This window comes from Cervus elaphus, chromosome 12 (genome assembly GCF_910594005.1).
Source record: "Cervus elaphus chromosome 12, mCerEla1.1, whole genome shotgun sequence".
In the NCBI taxonomy this organism is placed as follows: Eukaryota; Metazoa; Chordata; class Mammalia; order Artiodactyla; family Cervidae; genus Cervus; species Cervus elaphus.
In genome coordinates this window covers 75,644,275-75,663,160 of record NC_057826.1, presented here as the reverse complement: position 1 = coordinate 75,663,160, position 18,886 = coordinate 75,644,275, and the positions used below count along the sequence as shown (strand labels likewise).

Here is an 18,886-nt window from a genome sequence, read left to right as displayed (position 1 = left end):
GAAACCCTAGCCTTGACTAGACAGACCTTTGTTGGCAAAGTAATGTCTTTGCTTTTTAATATGCTGTCTAGGTTGGTCATAACTTTCCTTCCAAGGAGTAAGCATATTTTAATTTCATGGCTGCAGTCACCATCTGCAGTGATTTGGAAGCCCCAAAAATAAAGTCAGCCACTGTTTCCACTGTTTCCCATCTATTTGTAAAGTTAAAATAATTAAGGAGCACATGTTTTTGAAGTGTAGAATTTTGTCTCTGTATTTGATGTCATCTCAAATTCAATCAAAGAAAACATCATTACAGTCCAACAGGAGAGATAATAAAAGTTCTCATTCCTCAGTCTAATCCCATCTATCCCATCGTTCTAAGGGTAACTTTTATTGTTTTTTAGACTTCTGATATGTTTTCTTTTTCATGTTTTTCATATATTCATTCATGAATGCATCTCAATATATATTTAATGAGTGCTGCTAAGTGACTACTTAATATTCAATACTTGGGTCTCAAGAAGGAAAGACAATTCCCATCTTCAGTCAACTGAGGCCTAATACTCAAGTACAATCAGATAAAAGCTACTAAGGAGAAATGTGTATCTCTAAGATATGACAAAGAAAAAAGTAATAAACTCTTCTTCTCAACTCAGCCAGATAACAGTTTTAATGGAGGTGATACTTGAAATGGAACTTAGACCACTACTACATTTCCCATAAAGATGAAGGACATGAACTCTAGGCACAAATTAACTAAGTGTGGTATACATTTATATTAGAGAAGTTAAATGTGGCCATATCCTTGAGGACAACATGTATTATTCAGAGAAGTGTTGATTTTCAAAGCCATATTTTCAAGCTATTAGACTACAATATACGTAGATACTACCTAGGTAGATGGATGGATAGATAGAAACATACATACCTTCATATGTGATTAATAGATGTAAATGGAACCATAATAGGAGATAAAACTTTAGTAGATTTTTAAGGGATCCTTTCTGGTTACTTGAAGAATATGTGTATGTGGGACAAGCATTACAGTAATCTCTGAAGCAGCATTGCCCCTTTGTGGCCATAGAAAGAAGTTACAGTGAAAAAATGTATATAGCTTCTTAAAAATTCATGTTCACCACATATGAACATCAATCAGAGCACTGAAATATGTAACCAAGTCTTCATCTTGAATCAGTGATTTCTTGAGACAGAAGGAGATTTTACCTTGTTGAAAGATTGACCCTCAGACTGAGTTAGTGTAAGGAGCTGTCTTTCTTCCCATAATGTCAACAGCAAATCAAGAAGAGCCCTTTATACTGAAGAGACCATGTTTTTAAATAGATTCTAAATCAGAAAATTGTGTTATATATTGTGGATAATATATATATTATCCACACTTAATACTGCTGTCTTTTTTTGTTTGTTTGTTTGAACACTGATGACATGAGTTTAGCTTGTTTTTGTCTTTGCATTATTTATTGAATCTATTATTGAGACAGTAACTGTACAGAAATATTTAAGACCCCAACAGAATGAAACAATAAGCAAGTGAACTAGAACTATTCTAAAAAGACCCTTTGTAATCATACATCATGATCATCTAGGATTTATTCCAGGTATGCAAGGATGATTCAGTATCCTCAGATCAATCAATGTGATATACCACAACAACAGAATGAAAGATAAAAACCACATAATTACTTAGTAGATGCAGAAAAAGCATTTGACAAAATTCAATATCTGCTCATGATAAAAGCTCTCAATAAACTTGATATGGGGAAAATGTACCTCAAAATAATGAAGGTTATTTATGACAACCAACAGCTAACATCACAATCAGTTGTTTTAAAACATGAAAGCTTTTTCTCTAAGACCTTAAACAAGACAAGTCTGCAAATCTCACCACTTCTATTTAACGTAGTACTGGAAGTCCTAGCCATAGCAATCAGATATGAAAAAGAAAGAGAAGGCATCCAAATTTGAAGAAAGAAACTGCCACTATTTGCAAATGACATGATGTTTTGTATAGAAAATTGTAAAGTACCGTCAAAAAGCCACTAGGATAAATAAATGAAAGTAAAGCTCGGTAAAGGTGCAGGGTACAAAATTAACATATAGAAATCTTTTGCATTTCTATATGCTAATAATGAATTATAAGAAAAAGAATTTAATAGAACATCCAATTTACAATTGAATCTAAGAGAATAAAATAATTAGCAATAATTTCAACAAAGGAATTGAAAGACCTGTATTTTGAGAACTATAAGAATTGATGAAAATAATTTAAGACAATAAAAATAAATAGAAAGATATTTCATCTCCATGGACTGGAAGAGTTAATATTGCTAAAATATCTATACACCCAAAGCAATCTACAGATTCAATGCAATCCTCATCAAATTACCCATGGCATTTTTCACAGAACTAGAAAAAATAATCTTAACATTTGTATGGAACCACAGAAGACCTCAACAGCTGAAGCAATTTTGAGAAAAAAAGAGCAAAGTTGAAAATACTCCACTCTCTGATATGAAAATATGCTACACAGTCGTAGTAATCCAAAATTGTATGGTACTGGCACAAAAACAGACATAGATAAATGGGACAAAATAGAACCAAAATAAACCCATGCACCTATGATCAATCAATCTATGACAAAAGAGGCAAGAATATACAGCAGGGGGGAAAAACAGATTCTTCAATAAGTAGGTTTTGAGCAAACTGAACAGCTACATGTAAAAGAATGAAACTAGAAATTTTTCTCACAGCATGAATAAAAATGACTCAAAATGTTTTAAATACTAAAATGTAAGAGCTGAAATCATAAAACCTCTAAAAGAAAATATAGACAGTGTGCTCTGTGACATTCATCTTTATAATATTTTTTCCTAATCAAACTAAACTCTTGCATAGAGACGAAAACCATTAACACAAAGAAAAGGAAAAGATATTTGCAAACAACATGTCAACAAGGATTTAATATCCAAAATATATAAAAAACTTATACATTTAATATCAAAAACATGATCTTATTTTAAATTAGGCAGAGGACCTGTATAGGCATTTTACCAAAAAAGGCATACAGATGACCAACAGGCACATGAAAAGATGCTCAATAGCTTTAGTCATCAGTAAAATGCAAATGAGAACAACAAATGAGCAAATCACCTTACTAGGGCTGTCTTCAAAAAGGCAAGAAATAGCAAGGGTTGGTGAGGATGTGGAGAACAGGGAATCTTTGTGCACTGTTGGCGGTAATATAAATTGGTGCAGCCTCTGTGGAAAACAGTATGGAGATTCTCCCCGCTCTGCCCTCCCCAGATTAAAAATGGAATGATGTCTGCAACCTGAAGTCTTATCCTTCCTCAATTGCTTAGAAAGGAAGTAGCACCTTCTGGGGGAAAGAGATAGCGAATAGGATCCTATCTGGTTTTAGTGGTTGTGGTGGGAAAGATAACAGCAAATTGACTGACAATTAAAAAAAAAAAATAGAACTACTACAAGATACAGAACTTCCATTCCTGGGTATTTATCCAAAGAAAACAAAAGAGCTAGTTCAAAAATATATAGGCACCCCAATGTTCACAGAAACATTATTTACAATAGTCAAGATATTGAAGACATCTCAGTGTTCATTCATATCATAGATGAATGGGTAAAGAAGATCTAGATGATAGATATATAGATCAATATAGATATAAATAGTGAAATATTACCATAAAAAAAATAAAATCTTGCCATTTGGGACAACATGGATAGACCCAGAGGGTATTATACTTATTGAAATAAGTCAGAGTGAGACAAATAAACTGTATGCTTTAATACATATATGTGGAATCTGAAAAACAAATATAACAAAACAGAAACAGACTGACAGACATAATGAAGCAACTAGTGGTCACTGGATGGGAGAGGAGTGAGTGTAGGAGTGAAATAGGTGAAAGGAATTAAGAGGTGCACACTCTCAGTTATAAAATAAATAAATCATAAGTTTGTAATGTACACCAAAGGAAATATGACCAATATTTTATAATAATTTTGTATGGTATGTAATTTATCAAAAATATCAAATGACTATCCTGTACATCTGAAACTAATATAGTATTATAAGTCAACTATGTTTCAATTTTTAAAGTTTTAATTAGATAAAAATGTGGCAAAGTAGACTTTGGGAGTAGGATTAGTTGAAGGATCTTGATACTGAAAAGTTGTTGCCGAACCACGCAAAGACGCCAGGATTCTTGGCCTCCGGAGGAGAAGTATTCAATCCGGGGCCAGAGATGAGAAAGCTTCTGACATAGGCATCAGAAGGGCAGAAAGAGTACCCCCTTGCTAGTGTTAGTCATGGAGTTATATGCTCTCTACTTAGTTATTACTGTGAATCAAAAGAATGTCTGGAGGCTGTAAAGACCTCACTAGACCTACTCCCATAATTTACATTTTAAGATAATAGGATTAGCCAGGTTTTTTCCAGAGACTGTCCTCAAGCAGGATACATTATTGTTATACAATCCTAAGGGATGTAGAAGGGAAAAAAGTTTGTCCTTTCTTCCTCCTTGAGAATTCCAGACACCTCCCTCCTTGGGGACCCCTGGACTTCTTATCAAGCTGCCTAGGAACTGACTCTCTCAATACAAATTATTCTGGATTATCTGGGTAGGTCCTATACATAACCATGCATCCTTTGCTGATGAAAAAAAAAAGACTATCAGGTATTTCTCTATAAAGATGAGTTTAGCTGGGATCAGCAAAGGATTGCAATTTGGGGTCTGCAACCATGGCAAGCCTCATGCAAGTCCCCATAGGACAAGAGAAGAACGATCTTATAGAGAAGAAAAGGCAGTTGGGAGGGCTACTGTAAACAGACATTTACATTTGTTTACATTGGGATGTCCCTGGTGGTCCAGTGCTTAAGAATCTGCCTTCCAATGCAGGGGATGTGGTTCAATCCCTGGTAGGGACCCTAAAATCCCACATGCCACCAGGCAACTAAGCCCATGTGCCATAACCGGAGAGCCCACGTGCTGCAACTACGGAGCCCACGCACTCTAGAGACAGTGCTCCACAACAAGAGAAGCCCCTGCACACACACAACACACTCACACACACAAACACACACTCACATACACACACACAAACACAAACACACACACACATGCACATGCACACACTCACACACACACACAGACACTCACATACACACACACAAACACAAACACACACACACTCACACACAAACACAAACACACACACACTCTCACACACACAAAGTAAACACACTCACATACAAACACACACACACACATGCACATGCACACACTCACACACACACACAGACACTCACACACACACACACAAACACAAACACACACACACTCACACACAAACACAAACACACACACACTCTCACACACACAAAGTAAACAGAGTCCATGGTTTTTCACTGGCCCAGTGTTTGCCTGGACAAGAGGTGGCATCTTTCTTCTGCCCTTTAATCCTGTTATCTTCACAGGGTATGAGAGCTCCCCCTGTCTCCCAACTCTATTTAAATGAGTTTCTGTTTATTTACTAATTTCCTACACCTTAGAAGCAGAAGAGTATTTGACTCCAAAAGAGAAAGGAGCTGAGGTGGTAGAAGAGGTTGCAGCGATTCAAGGAAGGGCTATGACCCAAGGATTCCAAGTGACCTCCAGAAGCTAGAAAAATGCAAGGAAATGGATTTTTCCTTAAAGCCTCTAGAGGAAACCTACCAGCCAGCCAAGCAAAATTGATTTCATACTTCTTCAACCCAGAACTATAAGAGAATTCATTTGTTTTAACTTATCAAGTTCATATTAAACATTGAGCAAATATTTTTTGTTTGCTTTCCACAGTAGTAGGATGGCATGTAAACATTTTCAGTTGTCTGTTGGAACACTTCATGGTGAGGCAGACTTGAACATTCTGGAGAAGGCGACTAAGCTAGATAATATCTTTATTGGAGTGATTTGATTTAATTCCTTTCACTTTTTAACATTTTTGAGTTCAGTATACATGCTCTGTCACTCAGTCATGTCCAACTCTTTGAGACCCCATGGACTGTTAGCCTGCCAGCCTCCTCTGTCCATGAGATTTCCCAGTCTTTCCCAAGAATACTGGAGTGGGTTACCATTTCCCCCTCCAGAGGATCTGCCCCACCCAGGGATCGAACCCATGTCTCCTGCGTCTCCTGCATTGGTAAGCAGATTCTTTACCACTGAGCCACCTGGGAAGCTGTGGTTAAATATTTATTTTAATTCTGTCCTCGTATCAACTTTTCTGCTAGTTCCCAGTTCGAAGTTTCTAGTGAAGAAGGAGACACAGACTGAGAAGGGGAGATAGAGATCGAAGTCCGTAACCTGTAGGGCCAAACAGTGTCTGTGGTTAAAACTGTCCTGATGTGGGTGAGTAACATGAAGCACTGCAAACGCCCTGTGGGGGCCTCACGGTGTGACTGAGGCTGGAGGAGGGGCTGAGCCCCGGGAGGGTTCGTGTAGAGGCTGCAGGTGCCTGGGGAGCACCGTGCTGCACAGCACAGAAGTAAGTGCCCGAGTCTGTGGTCCGAGAAGAGGAAATGTGCAGTGAGCTGCGGTGTTCTGCAGGGACTGTGGTGGCCTTTAATCTTCCATCTTGCTTTGTCCCTGAAGGAATGTAAAACAGGTGGATGAGGTGGCCCCCAGGGTTCTGAAGATACCACTGCACACTACCTGGGAAGGTGGAGAAATTACACCGCAGAGTAAAGCTGGCTCCCTCCTGGAGACTCAGGGCTGGGGGACTCTGCACCACATCCATCCCTCTCACACCTGATGAAAAGAAGAGAAACAGTCACAGGTGAGGGTCACAGAGCTCCTGCAAAACCCGGAAAGTACACCCCCCACCCCATAAATGATAAGGATAGAAAGTCTGCAGGACTTGTCAGCTCCTCTTCCTCCTTCAACAAAAGAGAAGCTGCTCATTCCTTCAGATTCCCCTTCAGTTGGGCAGCCCCAACTCACAGCAAACCTGGGCAAACAAAAGCCCCAGTACAGTGTCCACTAGCCTTTTCATGACGCTTTGCCTTGTTGCTGGAAAACATTCACAAGATACATAGCAAACCCTGGGTGGTGAGTGTCATGACTTGTCTGGATGTTTCAGCTCCTGCAACCAATCAGCTCAGCCAACAAACCCTGCTCAGCTGACACTGTGACAGGCAGCCCCACCCTCTGGTCTCACTGAACTAAAAACAGGCTAAAGAGGGGTGAGAGTGGGGGGAAAAGGTGACATTCAATGTTTTGTACATAATTTTGAACTTGTGAATTGAAAGTTTCTATTTTCTCCTGATATATATTAACAAATAAATCTTAGGTAATAAAAGTGGGAAAAAATCAGAAAAAGCTGGCATCTATACTTCAAAATTTTCCATCTTACCTTTTGTTTATGACTCCCTGTTTGATCCAGGTGACTTTCCTGAGAGCTATGGATAAAGATAACAACATAGATAAAGATAATAACAATCAATGTAAATATAGATATTTTGCATTATGGTCATAAATGTCTAGTTCTTGAATCAGGGAATAAGGCAGAGCTATTAATTGAAAGGAATATTCATCAAAAAGCATGCTTCTTATATGCCAATAATGATTTAGCTTTTCTTCACACAAAATTATTCTCCTCTATTATTACTAACCCCCATTTGAAAGAGTTTTCCAGGGGATGGAATATACTTGCCAATTCAGGGGACAAAAGAGATGGGGATTCGATCTCTGGGTCGGGAAGATCCCCTGGAGAAGGAAATGGCAACCAGCTCCAGTATTATTGCTTGGAAAATCCCATGGCCAGGGGAGCATGGTGAGCTATAGTCCATCGGATAGCAAAGAGCAAGACCTGACTGAACGACTGAGCACATGAAAACTCAGAATGAGTTTCGGAGGTAGGAGGTAGATGGGCCCCTGGACTAGACAGCTGGTAGTTGTCAAGCAGAATAAAATTCAAGATTTGTTTTCCCTACAGACTCCAAATACTGAGGGAAGAACCAATTCTACCTTGTTGGAACTGTTCCTTTGACTTGCTTTTCACTGCTTTTGTTATTGTAATCATACATAATGGGCTGCCTCAGAGAATCAGCCCCTCGGCCTGACTGCTAAAAGGCTTTTGTTCATGACCTATCCACTTGTGGATGGTAGGAAAGAAGAAATTAATACATCCCCTGCCTGAGGCTTGCCATTCTAGCAGATGTTTACAAGATTAATTTTGCCTTTTTAATTTGTTTCCTCACCTTCCCCTACCCTGTTCTGTAAAAGAACCTCCCATCCAGACCCAGAAAAGATGATTATTTTGAGACATTAGTCTGCCATCTTCTTGGTCAGCCAGCTTTCCGAATAAACTCCTTGCCCCCACTCCTCGTCTCTCAGATTCATTAACCTGTCATGCTAATTAGCCTCAGTAACCAAGACAATTAACAATTAACAGCAGGAGTTGAGCTCTGCTAGAGTAAAAAAGTGACCACTTCTGAGGTCAAGAGGTCAAGGAAAACTGCGCAGGCACAGAAAGACTCCTCAGAGCTCAAAAAGGAGGTGGCACGGCCTCATAACAGATGATGCCAAGCATCCCACAAAGCTCTGTGCTGGAATCCATCTTGGCAAAAAGATGCACATGCATCTTTCAGGAGTGTCCTAAAACAGGTCTGATGTGGGAAAACGAGAGAGATATCTGGCCAAAGATAAACACAGACCCAGAAGAACTGCCCCATATGGATGACTTAACCACCTCTTCACTGCACTCCTCATCTTCCTCCTCATTAGGGAGGATGCCCTTGTGTCTCCTGCATTGTCAGGCAGATTCTTTACCACTGCACCACCTGGGAAGACTATTAATGGAGACTGATGAATAAAGGAGAACTTTTTTTGCTTCACACTATATTGTGTTTGGAAAGGTCACCCATATACATCCTTAAGTGCCAACAGTAATTAGCTCCACCAGTCCCAAACACTTTAGTCAAAGAGTTGAAATCCTTTAAGGAAAGAAACTTAGGATACTAGCAAAATAGTCTGGAGATAATGCAGTTAGAAATAAGGCATTGTCCTGGGTTCTTTGTTTGCTTGAGAGATGAGATTAATATTGTAAAGCAAATTCTCTGACTTGTGTTGTATCAACTCACATGGCCAACCTCAAGCTATTATATCTCAGCCCATCACTATTCCAAATGACCTGGCAGTAAGTAGCTTTCTCCAGCTTGTTGAAAATTCTATGGCCTCATTTTCCCTAGAATTCTGATTCTAGAGGACAAAAATGCCAAATTTCAGAAAACAGGAGTCTTTCCTTTGCAAAATGATAAAGAAAAAAAGAATAGAAAAGACAAGAAAAAATGAAGAAAAGAAAAATCTAAGATGCCGTGTGAACCAAACACTTCCAGGATTCTGTATTGTCTGTACTGTTTGCTCTCACAGAACATGCCAACTTCCTAATATAACAAAGACTGAGCTACAGGGTCCAGGAGGTTTGTGTTCAGCTCCTCCTGCAGCCCCGGGCACTGTGTCACTCAGAGCACAGAAGTACTTGGCGGAGTCTTTCCAATGAGCTGGTGTTTTCCTCAGGTGGAAGGACTTCTCACTCTTCCTAAATTCAGCCTCAAAACCTTTGATGCCTGAAACAAGATTGTCTCCAGACACGTACTTCAGGAGGAGCTGGAGTCCTTGGTCCGGGTACTGCACATACCAGAAGAGGTATGGTGAAACAGAAGATGAGTAGCTGCACCTCAGCTCCAGACGGGCTCCTTCAGAGACAGTGATGTGGTCATCAGGCTGGGTCACTGACTGGGCTCCAGCTCCTGCTGAAACATCAGTGCTGAATCAGTGAACTCAGCTAACGCACAAAGTCTCTATTCAACATGGACCAATATTCCATGTGTGGACAAAGCAGTAAAATGGAGTAATACTCACTCAGAAACAGGAGCATCTCAAGCATCAAGGTGAACACCAAGGTCATAGTGGAGCAGTGAAGAGGCAGTGAGCTCCTTTCTAATGGGTTCCCCACAAATAAGTTTGAAGACTGGCTGACTTGAACCCAGGTTTCTCTGAAGTTAAGAATGACAAAGGATATATATTTCTTCTGATGGAGATTGTAGGGAGGTTGTTAGGAAGAGAAGCTGTCTTTACAAAATGCCTGTCTCTGGTGTCTGAGATGCTTTACATCTCACTGTGTTAAAAATGTTCAGAACATCTCTTTAAACCCTAGGGTTTTGTGAGGTTCTTCTGATCCTTCACAGAAAAGCAATTTCCAATTTAGGCAGCAGTGCCCTCCAGAGGCCAAATAGAGAACTATGGAGAAGTTCACTTTTCATTAACATGCCCCACCTTTTTACTGCCCTTCTGTGGTTGAATTTCAAAGCATCATGATTATGTACAGAAGAGGATTTATATGTTGTCAGCCTTGAACTATTTGGCTTTTTAAAAAAACAGAATTGTGAGTTAAAAATGTCCTGTGTTACTGTATAGCACAGGGAACTATATTCAATATCCAGGGGTAAACAATAATGGAAAATAAAATAAAAAAAAGTCTATATATGTATAACTGAATCACTTTGCTCTACAGAAGAAATTAGCATAACATTGTCAATCAGCTATCCTTCAACTTTTAAGTGCTGGATACAAAATAATTTTTAGAATGAAACATAAAATTACAATATTGCATTTTTTTTAGTTTCCAGATTTAACTGAGCCAGAAGGAAATAATCCAATATATTTCAACTGCAGAAAGAGAAGAGCCATTAATCCAGAAGCCTTCACTAATAAAGGTGAAATTCAGACATACTCAGTTGAAGGGAAACTAAGAAAAGTGGTCACCAGAAGACCTATCCTAAAATTATGTCTAAAGGAAGCTCTATAAACAGAAATAAAATTATAAAGGAAGGAGTCTTGAAACAACAAGAAGGAATAAAGAATACAATAAGCAAAAATATGGATAAATACAATAGACTTTTCCTCTTGAATTTCCTAAATTATATTTTGTGGAAATATTTTATAGCATATTAAATGTGTTATATAATAACATATATATAATAATATAATTATATATATCTGGGAAAAATTATAACAGTGTCTAATGAGGCTCTAGACACACATGGAGGAAACACTAAAGAAAATTATTTTATGAATGGGGAGAATAAATAAGTGTAAATGTAATGTATACATTACATTCAAATAGGTAAAATAATATTACCAATAGACTATTATGTAAATGCAATAACTGGAGCAACCATATAACAACAGCTATACAATAAGACACATCTAAATGCTATAGGCAGCCATGAAATTAAAAGATGCTTACTCCTTGGAAGGAAAGTTATGACCAACCTAGGTATACTAAAAAGCAGAGACATTACTTTGCTAACAAAGGTCTGTCTAGTCAAGGCCATGGTTTTTCCAGTGGTCATGTATGGATGTGAGAGTTGGACTGTGAAGAAAGCTGAGCACCAAAGAATTGATGCTTTTGAACTGTGGTGTTGGAGAAGACTCTTGAGAGTGTCTTGGACTGCAAGGATGGACTTGGATCCAACCAGTCCATCCTAAAGGACATCAGTCCTGGGTGTTCATTGGAAGGACAGATGCTGAAGCTGAAACTCCAGTCCTTTGATCACCTGATGCTAAGTGTTGACTCATTGGAAAAGACCCTGATGCTGGGAGGGATTGGGGGCAGGAGGAGAAGGGGATGACAGAGGATGAGATGGCTGGATGGCATCACTGACTCAATGGACATGAGTTTGAGTAAACTCTGGGAGTTGGTGATGGACAGGGAGGCCTGGCATGCTGCGATTCATGGGGTCACAAAGAGTCGGACACGACTGAGCGACTGAACTGAACTGACTGACATGCTCATAGGAGTTTCTCTTGTGACTCAGACCGTAAAAGAATCTTCCTACAATGTGGGAGACCCGGGTTCAGTCCCTGGGTCAACACGATACCCTGGAGAAGAGAATGGCTATGCACTCCTGTATTCTTGTTTAGAGAATTCCGGTAGGCTACAGTCCATGAGGTCGCAAAGAGTCAGACACAACTGAGCAACTAACAGACACACACACACACACACACACACACATACTAAACACTGCAGATAAATTGAAGTGTAATCCTAGAAAATGTTGAAGGAAAAACATACGGGACAAAAAAAAAGCACACACACAAAAAAATCAAATAAAATGGAAGCCTGAGCCCTAAAATATCAAGACATTAAAAACAAGTGATCTACACACAGAAACTAAGACACAGAAGTTGATCTGAACACACCAGTGACAAAACAGCTCAGACAAAAAGTGGATTAAGAAACACGACCCAACTGTAACTGTCTGAGAGAAATTCATTTCAAATAAGACATGGTCACCTTGAAAGTAAAAGGATGGGAAAAGATGTATTATGCAAACATTAATCAAAGGAAAGTATAATGGCTATATTAACATCAGATAAAGTAGACAGACTCCTGAACAAAGAACATTATGAGAGACAGAGAAATATTATCTACTGATGAAGAGGATAATTTACTGAGAAGACATAGTAATCCTAAATGTATATGTACCAACTAACAGAGCTGAAAAATAAGTGGAACAAAAATTAAAACTAAAAAGAAAAGAGACAAATCTAGAAATATAATTAAATACTTCAATATTCCTCTCTCAACAACTGGTAGAATAACTTGCCAGAAAATCAGCAGATATCTAGAACTCAATAACACCATTAACCAGTAGGATTTAATTTATCAGCTATACAACACTCCACCCAACCAGAGGAGACTATACTTCTTGCCAAGTGTCCGTGGAATATATACCAGGTAAATCCAAATCTTGGGACCTAAAAAAACTCAACAAATCTAATGTAAAAGAACTGAAATATAAAGAGTATGTTCTCCAACCACAATGAAATAATAGTATAAATAAATAACAGAAAGATACAGGAAAATTCCCAAACATTTGGCAACCAAACAACACACTTCTTAATCATCTATGGGTCATAGAGAATGTCTCAAGGGAAATCATTGAATTTCCCATGAGTTGAATAAAAATGAAAATACAGCATACCAAAATTGGGGGGACACAGCCAAAGAAGTATTGAGAGTGAAATTTTAGCACCACATGCAAATATTAAAAAAGAAAAATTTTTTCTTTATTAAAATCTCAGATTATCTAAGCTTCTATCTGAAGAACCTGGACAAGGAAAAGATAAATTAATCCAATACAAGCATAAGAAAATAATAAAGATAAAAGGAGAAATCAATGAAATTTAAAAGAGATAAACAGTAGAGAAAATCAATGAAACAAAGAGTTGGTTCTTTAAGAGGATCAGCAAAACTGACAAAGTTATAGCAAAACAGATGGGTGGAGGGGAGTGGGAAGAACAGGGACAATGTCAGCAGGCTAATTAGCAGTATGGCATCCCATGTGATTGGCTAAGGATGAACATTTGCCTTTCTCCAATTGGTCCTAGGCTTCTGTCATAGCTCAGTTGGTAAAGAATCTGCCTGCAATGCAGGAGACCCTGGTTCGATTCCTGGGTAGGGAAGATCTACTGGAGAAGGAATATGCTCCCCAGTATTCTTGGGCTTCCCTTGTGGCTCAGCTGGTAAAGAATCCACCTGCAATGTGGGAGACCTGGGTTTGATCCCTGGGTTGGAAAGATCCCCTGGAGAATTGAAAGGCTACCCACTCCAGTATTCTGGCCTGGAGAATTCCATGGACTGTATAGTCCATGGGGTCGCAGAGTTGGACTCGACTGAGAGCCTTTCACTAACTAACATTAGCAGTTGGTCCTGAGTTGAATGAACTTCTGAAGTATTATGCTAAGTAAAGTAAACAATGCCAAAATGCCATGTATTGTAAGATTCCATTTGCATAAAATGCATAGAATAAGCAAACCGTGGTCAGAAAGCAGGTGGGTGGCTTCCAGGGAGTGTGCGTGGGGAGCGCGGGGAGTGACTGTGTCATGGGCGTGTGGTTTCCTTTCCAGGTGATGACAAGGTTTCAAATCTAGATAGAGGTAGTGATTGTGCCATGTTGTAAGTATACTAGACGCACACTTAGGTGTTCATTTAAAAGAGAGAATTGTGTGAAATGTTGCTTAATCTCAACAAAACTACTATTTTTTGACTTTTTATTTTCTATTAGAGAAAGAGCTGATTAACAGTGTTGTGTTATTTTCAGGTGTACATCAAAGTGATTCCGTTATCCATACACATGTATCTGCTCGTTTTCAAATTCTTTTCCCATTTAGATTGTAAAACTATTATTTAAATTGAGTTGATGAAAAATCTAACAATCAAATAATTCACAATATAATTTTAGATCATTTTAAAAGATTTTTTAAAATTAATTTATTTTAATTGGAGGATAATTACTTTACAATATTGTGATGGTTTTTGCCCTACATCAACATGAATCGGCCACAGGTATACCTGTGTCCCCACCATCCTGAGCACCCCTCCCACCTCCCCTGCCATCCTATCCCTCCGGGTTGTCCCAGAGCGTGGGCTTTGGGTTCCCTGCTTCATGCATGGAACTTGCACTGGTCATCTATTTTACCTGTGGTAATGTACGTGATTCAGTGCTATTCTCTCAAATCATCCCTCCCTTGCTAATTGGCTCTATCTGGAAGGAAAGTCAATACAGAAAACCCCTTGATGGAAGAAGTTTCCTCAGCGCCATGACAGGACGTGGTTGGAGCCCCATCTGCAGTCTGAGTCCTGGGAACAGTCTCCCTCTGCGCACTGGGGCCCACAGCTCAGAGGTCGGTGGTCGAGTCACTGTGCTGAGAAGCCGCGATGTGTGAAGCACTGTGTCCTGATGGTTTATCCAAGGAGACTGTAATTCTCCACTTGTTTGCTCTTTCTGATTCGCCTGAATTGACAGTAGGGATGTGAGTCCTTTCCCGGGATCCTGCCTAAACCACTGCAGGAAGTGCAGAGCGCTGTCAGGGTAACTGCAGTTGAGATCCACGCTGTCTCCCTCTCTCACGCTCAGAGCTTCAGGACTCTGACTCATGTCCTGCTTACTGCTCACCCCTGTTCAGAAACAGAAAACAGAGACAGGCTGGTTAGCGGCTGATTATTCTTGGAAACTAACTTAAGTTTACTTTTTCGCTCTCCACAGGAACTCCCAGAAACCATGCAGGTACAACTCCCTGACTTTCTGTCTTCCCTGGGGAGGAATATCTGGGAGTTGCCCATTCTTTGCCCATTTCCAAATCCCTCTAACTCACAGTTTAGTTGTAACCAAAGGATGAGCAGGCTCAGGGATTTGTCCATTCCTTCTGTCCTTTAGACTCACTGAGAACTGAATTCTTGTGTCTGTAAAATGTTCAAGGACTCGCAGGATAAAAGACCTGCTTTGCTGCCTCTTGTGTTCACAACTTTCTACAGGAAACACAGAGTCAGCCCAGCCAATCAGAGCAAGTCACAGAGGCATGGAGGAGGACGCGCCAGAAGCCCATCTGCCGCGGGAGTGGGAGGTTGCCATGGAAACACGATCATCTCAGGGCTAAGCCCAGCGTTGCCAGGGAAATGATTGTCTCTTTCCCTCCTCCTAAGGAAAACAATTTTTACCACATCAGATTTGCAGAATGTGGCTAAGTATGTACCTAGAGGGGCTTCTCTGATGGCTCAAACAGTAAAGAATCTGCCTGCAATGCAGGAGACCCAAGTTCGATCCCTGGATGGGGAAGATCCCCTGGAGATAAGAATGATAACCCACTCCAGTATCCTTGCCTGGAAAATTCCATGGACAGAGGAGCCTGGTGGGCTACAGTCCATGGGGTGGCAAAGACTCAGACAATACTGAGTAACTCATACACACAGGTACCTAGAGAGAAATGTAAGCATAAATGCTTATGTTAGAAAAGAAGAAATCGAAGAAATCATAAGTTTTACTGCACAGCTGCAGCTGAACCTCTTCACATTCCTGTAACTGCTCCCTCCTCTTACCACTTCAGCCATAAAGAACTGTTTTCTTTAATTCACACTTTCTTGAAAATCCCTATCGTTTCTCAGCCATCAGGTTACAAAAAGAGTTAAGAATCATAATATGCACATTCAATGTGTGTGATAAATCAGGAAATAGGCACTTTCACATCCTATAATTGAAGTATAAGCTAAATAAGATTCATAGGTGGAATTCACATATCATTTCCTCTTGTCTGAGAATTTTTTTAAGAAATAGCCTTATAAATACATTATAAAATTGCATATTGTATGCAGCAAGGATATTCAAATATCCTTCAATACAAATATTCAATATGTTATGATAGATCTGTATTACAATATACTATACAGGTGTCAAAAGAGTAAGTAGACTGATTTCTGAATTGCAAAGATTTTTTGGACTTATTCAAACTGGTTATTTACATTTTAAATTAATTCTTGTTGGAGTATAGCTGATTTACAATGTTATGTTACTTTCTGCTGTATAGCAGAAATATTTTTGAACTGTTTAACTCTGGAGTTTTTATTTTTTTAATTCTCATTTTATGTTGCCTGCAGCATTTATCTCAGAAATCCCTTCATCTTTAAACATGTTTAAGGCTCAGTTTCCTTACCTGAGGATAGATTAATATTACTTTGTGGGTTTTAGATTACAGAAGGAGTATCTAAAGTGCTGAACAATGGACCTGGCATATGGTAGTGGTTCAATAAATGATAATAAAGACTCTGATGTTGAAGATGAGAATGACAAAAAGACAGCAGGTAGAAACAAGAATCTCATGATAATTCTCGGATCTATTCCACTGAAGACATTGGGCAGACTATAAAGCTAAAAACCCAAAAGATTAAAACTGAACAAAACCAGAAGGTATGGGTAAGAATACCTGTGTCTCTCTCCTTGAATCAGAAAGTGTCCACTTCTTCCCTGCTTTGTAAACCCTCCTCTTCTTCTACCCACAAAGGAGGAGTGAGGAGGGCTGATTCTGTCATTCGGAGTCCATTTATGAGTAGGAGATTGAAAAAAGAACATGAAAATGCAAGTCGCTCATTCATGTCCAACTCTTTGTGATCCCATGGACGGTATCCTGCCAGGTTCCTCTGTCCATGGAATTCTCCAAGCAAGCATAGTAGGGTGAGTAGCCAATCCCTTCTCCAGGGGATCCTCTTGGCCCAGGGGTTGACCCCGTGTCTCCTGTGCTGCAGGCGGACTCTGTACCATCTGAGCCCCCAGAGAAGCCCAGGAGATGAGTTCTCAGTCTAACTTAAACATAGGACTCCAGAGTCCACTTATTCTGCTTATAGCTCCTGAATTTTGAAGGTTTTGCCTATCTGTGATAAATGCATTTCTATAGAGGGCTAATTTAGTGCCCTGGGATGGGCTGCTGCTTCTTTCTATTTCAGCCCAGATGCCTGAAAAGTAAATCAACTCTTGGCCAATCTGAGGTGTGTCCTATCTTTCCACCTCATCCTTGTAGGAATTCTGAGCTTGCTATTCTGGATTCAGAAGGAAGTAGGAAACTCTACTTAGGCCTGAACCTCAAACCCACATTTCCTAGAGGTAATCAGAGGACCAGTGATATTAGGTCCTGGAGGTAATTAGGTCCAGGGATCAGCTAAAAGTCCTTCTTCACTTTCTGTTTGTCTTAAGCTAATATACACAGCATCTTCAGGAATCTTCCCTGTGGTGAGCAGGGCAGGATTTGGCCATTCTTAGGTCCCACTTCAAATGGAATTATTTTAGCTGAATAATAATGAATATATGACATATCAAAACATGTAAGATGCAGCAAAAGCAGTACAGAAAGTCCCTCACTTATGGTTTTCCAACTTTACGATGGTACAAAAATAATATAGATTCAGTGGAAACAGCACTTCTAATTTTGAATTGTGTTCATGGGCTAGCATGATGCTGTCTTTTAATGCTGAACATCAACAGCAAGTTGCAGCTCCCAGTCAGTTACTCGATTGCAAAGGTAAACAACCAACACACAACCCTTCTGAACCTAGACAACCACTCAGGTTTTCATTTTCAGTACAGTGAGAAATAAATTTTATATGGTAGTCAGCATCAAGTTATGATAGGCTTTGTATTAGATAATTTCGCCCAACTGTTGGCTAATATAAGTGTTCTGAGCATGTTTAAGGTAGGCTAGGATGAGCTATGATGTTCAGAGTTCGGGTATATTAAATGAACTTTTGACTAAAGATATTATCAACTTATGATAAGTTTTTTGGCAAATAGCACCATTTTAAGTCAAGGAATATTTGCAATTAGAGACAAATTTATGAATTTAAATTATATTTGTCAGGAAAGAAGAAATGTTGAGAATTAATAGGCAAAGTTGCAACTTAAAGAACTAGAAAAAGTAGCAAGTTAAAATAAAAGAAAGCAAAGGTAGCAAATAATAAAACATGAGCAGAAAAAAACACAATTTGTCAACCATCGTAACAGAAAAATAAATATATAAAGAACTCTTTATCTGTTAAGCTAACTGAATCCACAATTTAAGGATTATTAAGTTTCTCCCATAAGGCTATGTTTACATGGCCTCATTATAGTGAACTTTCTGAAAATTGTTTCTAAATCATTAAAAATCCTACACAAATTCTTCTGTAGGTAGAAAAGAAGCCATAAATTGCAAGTTACCTAATGAACCATTACAATCTTGATACCAAAATCTGACATTAACATGGAAAAGAAAAAGTTGAATACTAGTTATCATTCAGGAAAATGGGGGGAAAGTAATCAATAAAATAATAGCAAATCAATGTTTCATCATGTAAAAAGGACAAAACAACATTCCTAAGAGCACTTAACTCTAGAAATGAAATTTGGTTTCACATTTAAAAGTCAATTTAAATAAATAAAGAATATTTATCAAAAACACTATAATTAGTAGTCACAGTGAAATATTGAATGCTTTACTTTAAATATATATATAATATTATA

The 18,886-nt window shown here is 38.9% G+C and overlaps 1 pseudogene and 1 gene segment (V, D, J or C); both read right to left on the bottom strand.

Moving 5' to 3' along the window:
• Positions 1-6,688: 6,688 nt before the first annotated feature.
• Positions 6,689-10,007, bottom strand: LOC122704657. The segment is given in 4 exon segments: positions 6,689-6,803; positions 7,408-7,453; positions 9,652-9,805; positions 9,918-10,007. Coding segments are annotated over 4 exon segments (252 nt in total).
• A 4,713-nt stretch (positions 10,008-14,720) lies between these two features.
• Positions 14,721-15,287, bottom strand: LOC122704654 (annotated as a pseudogene).
• Positions 15,288-18,886: the final 3,599 nt, after the last annotated feature.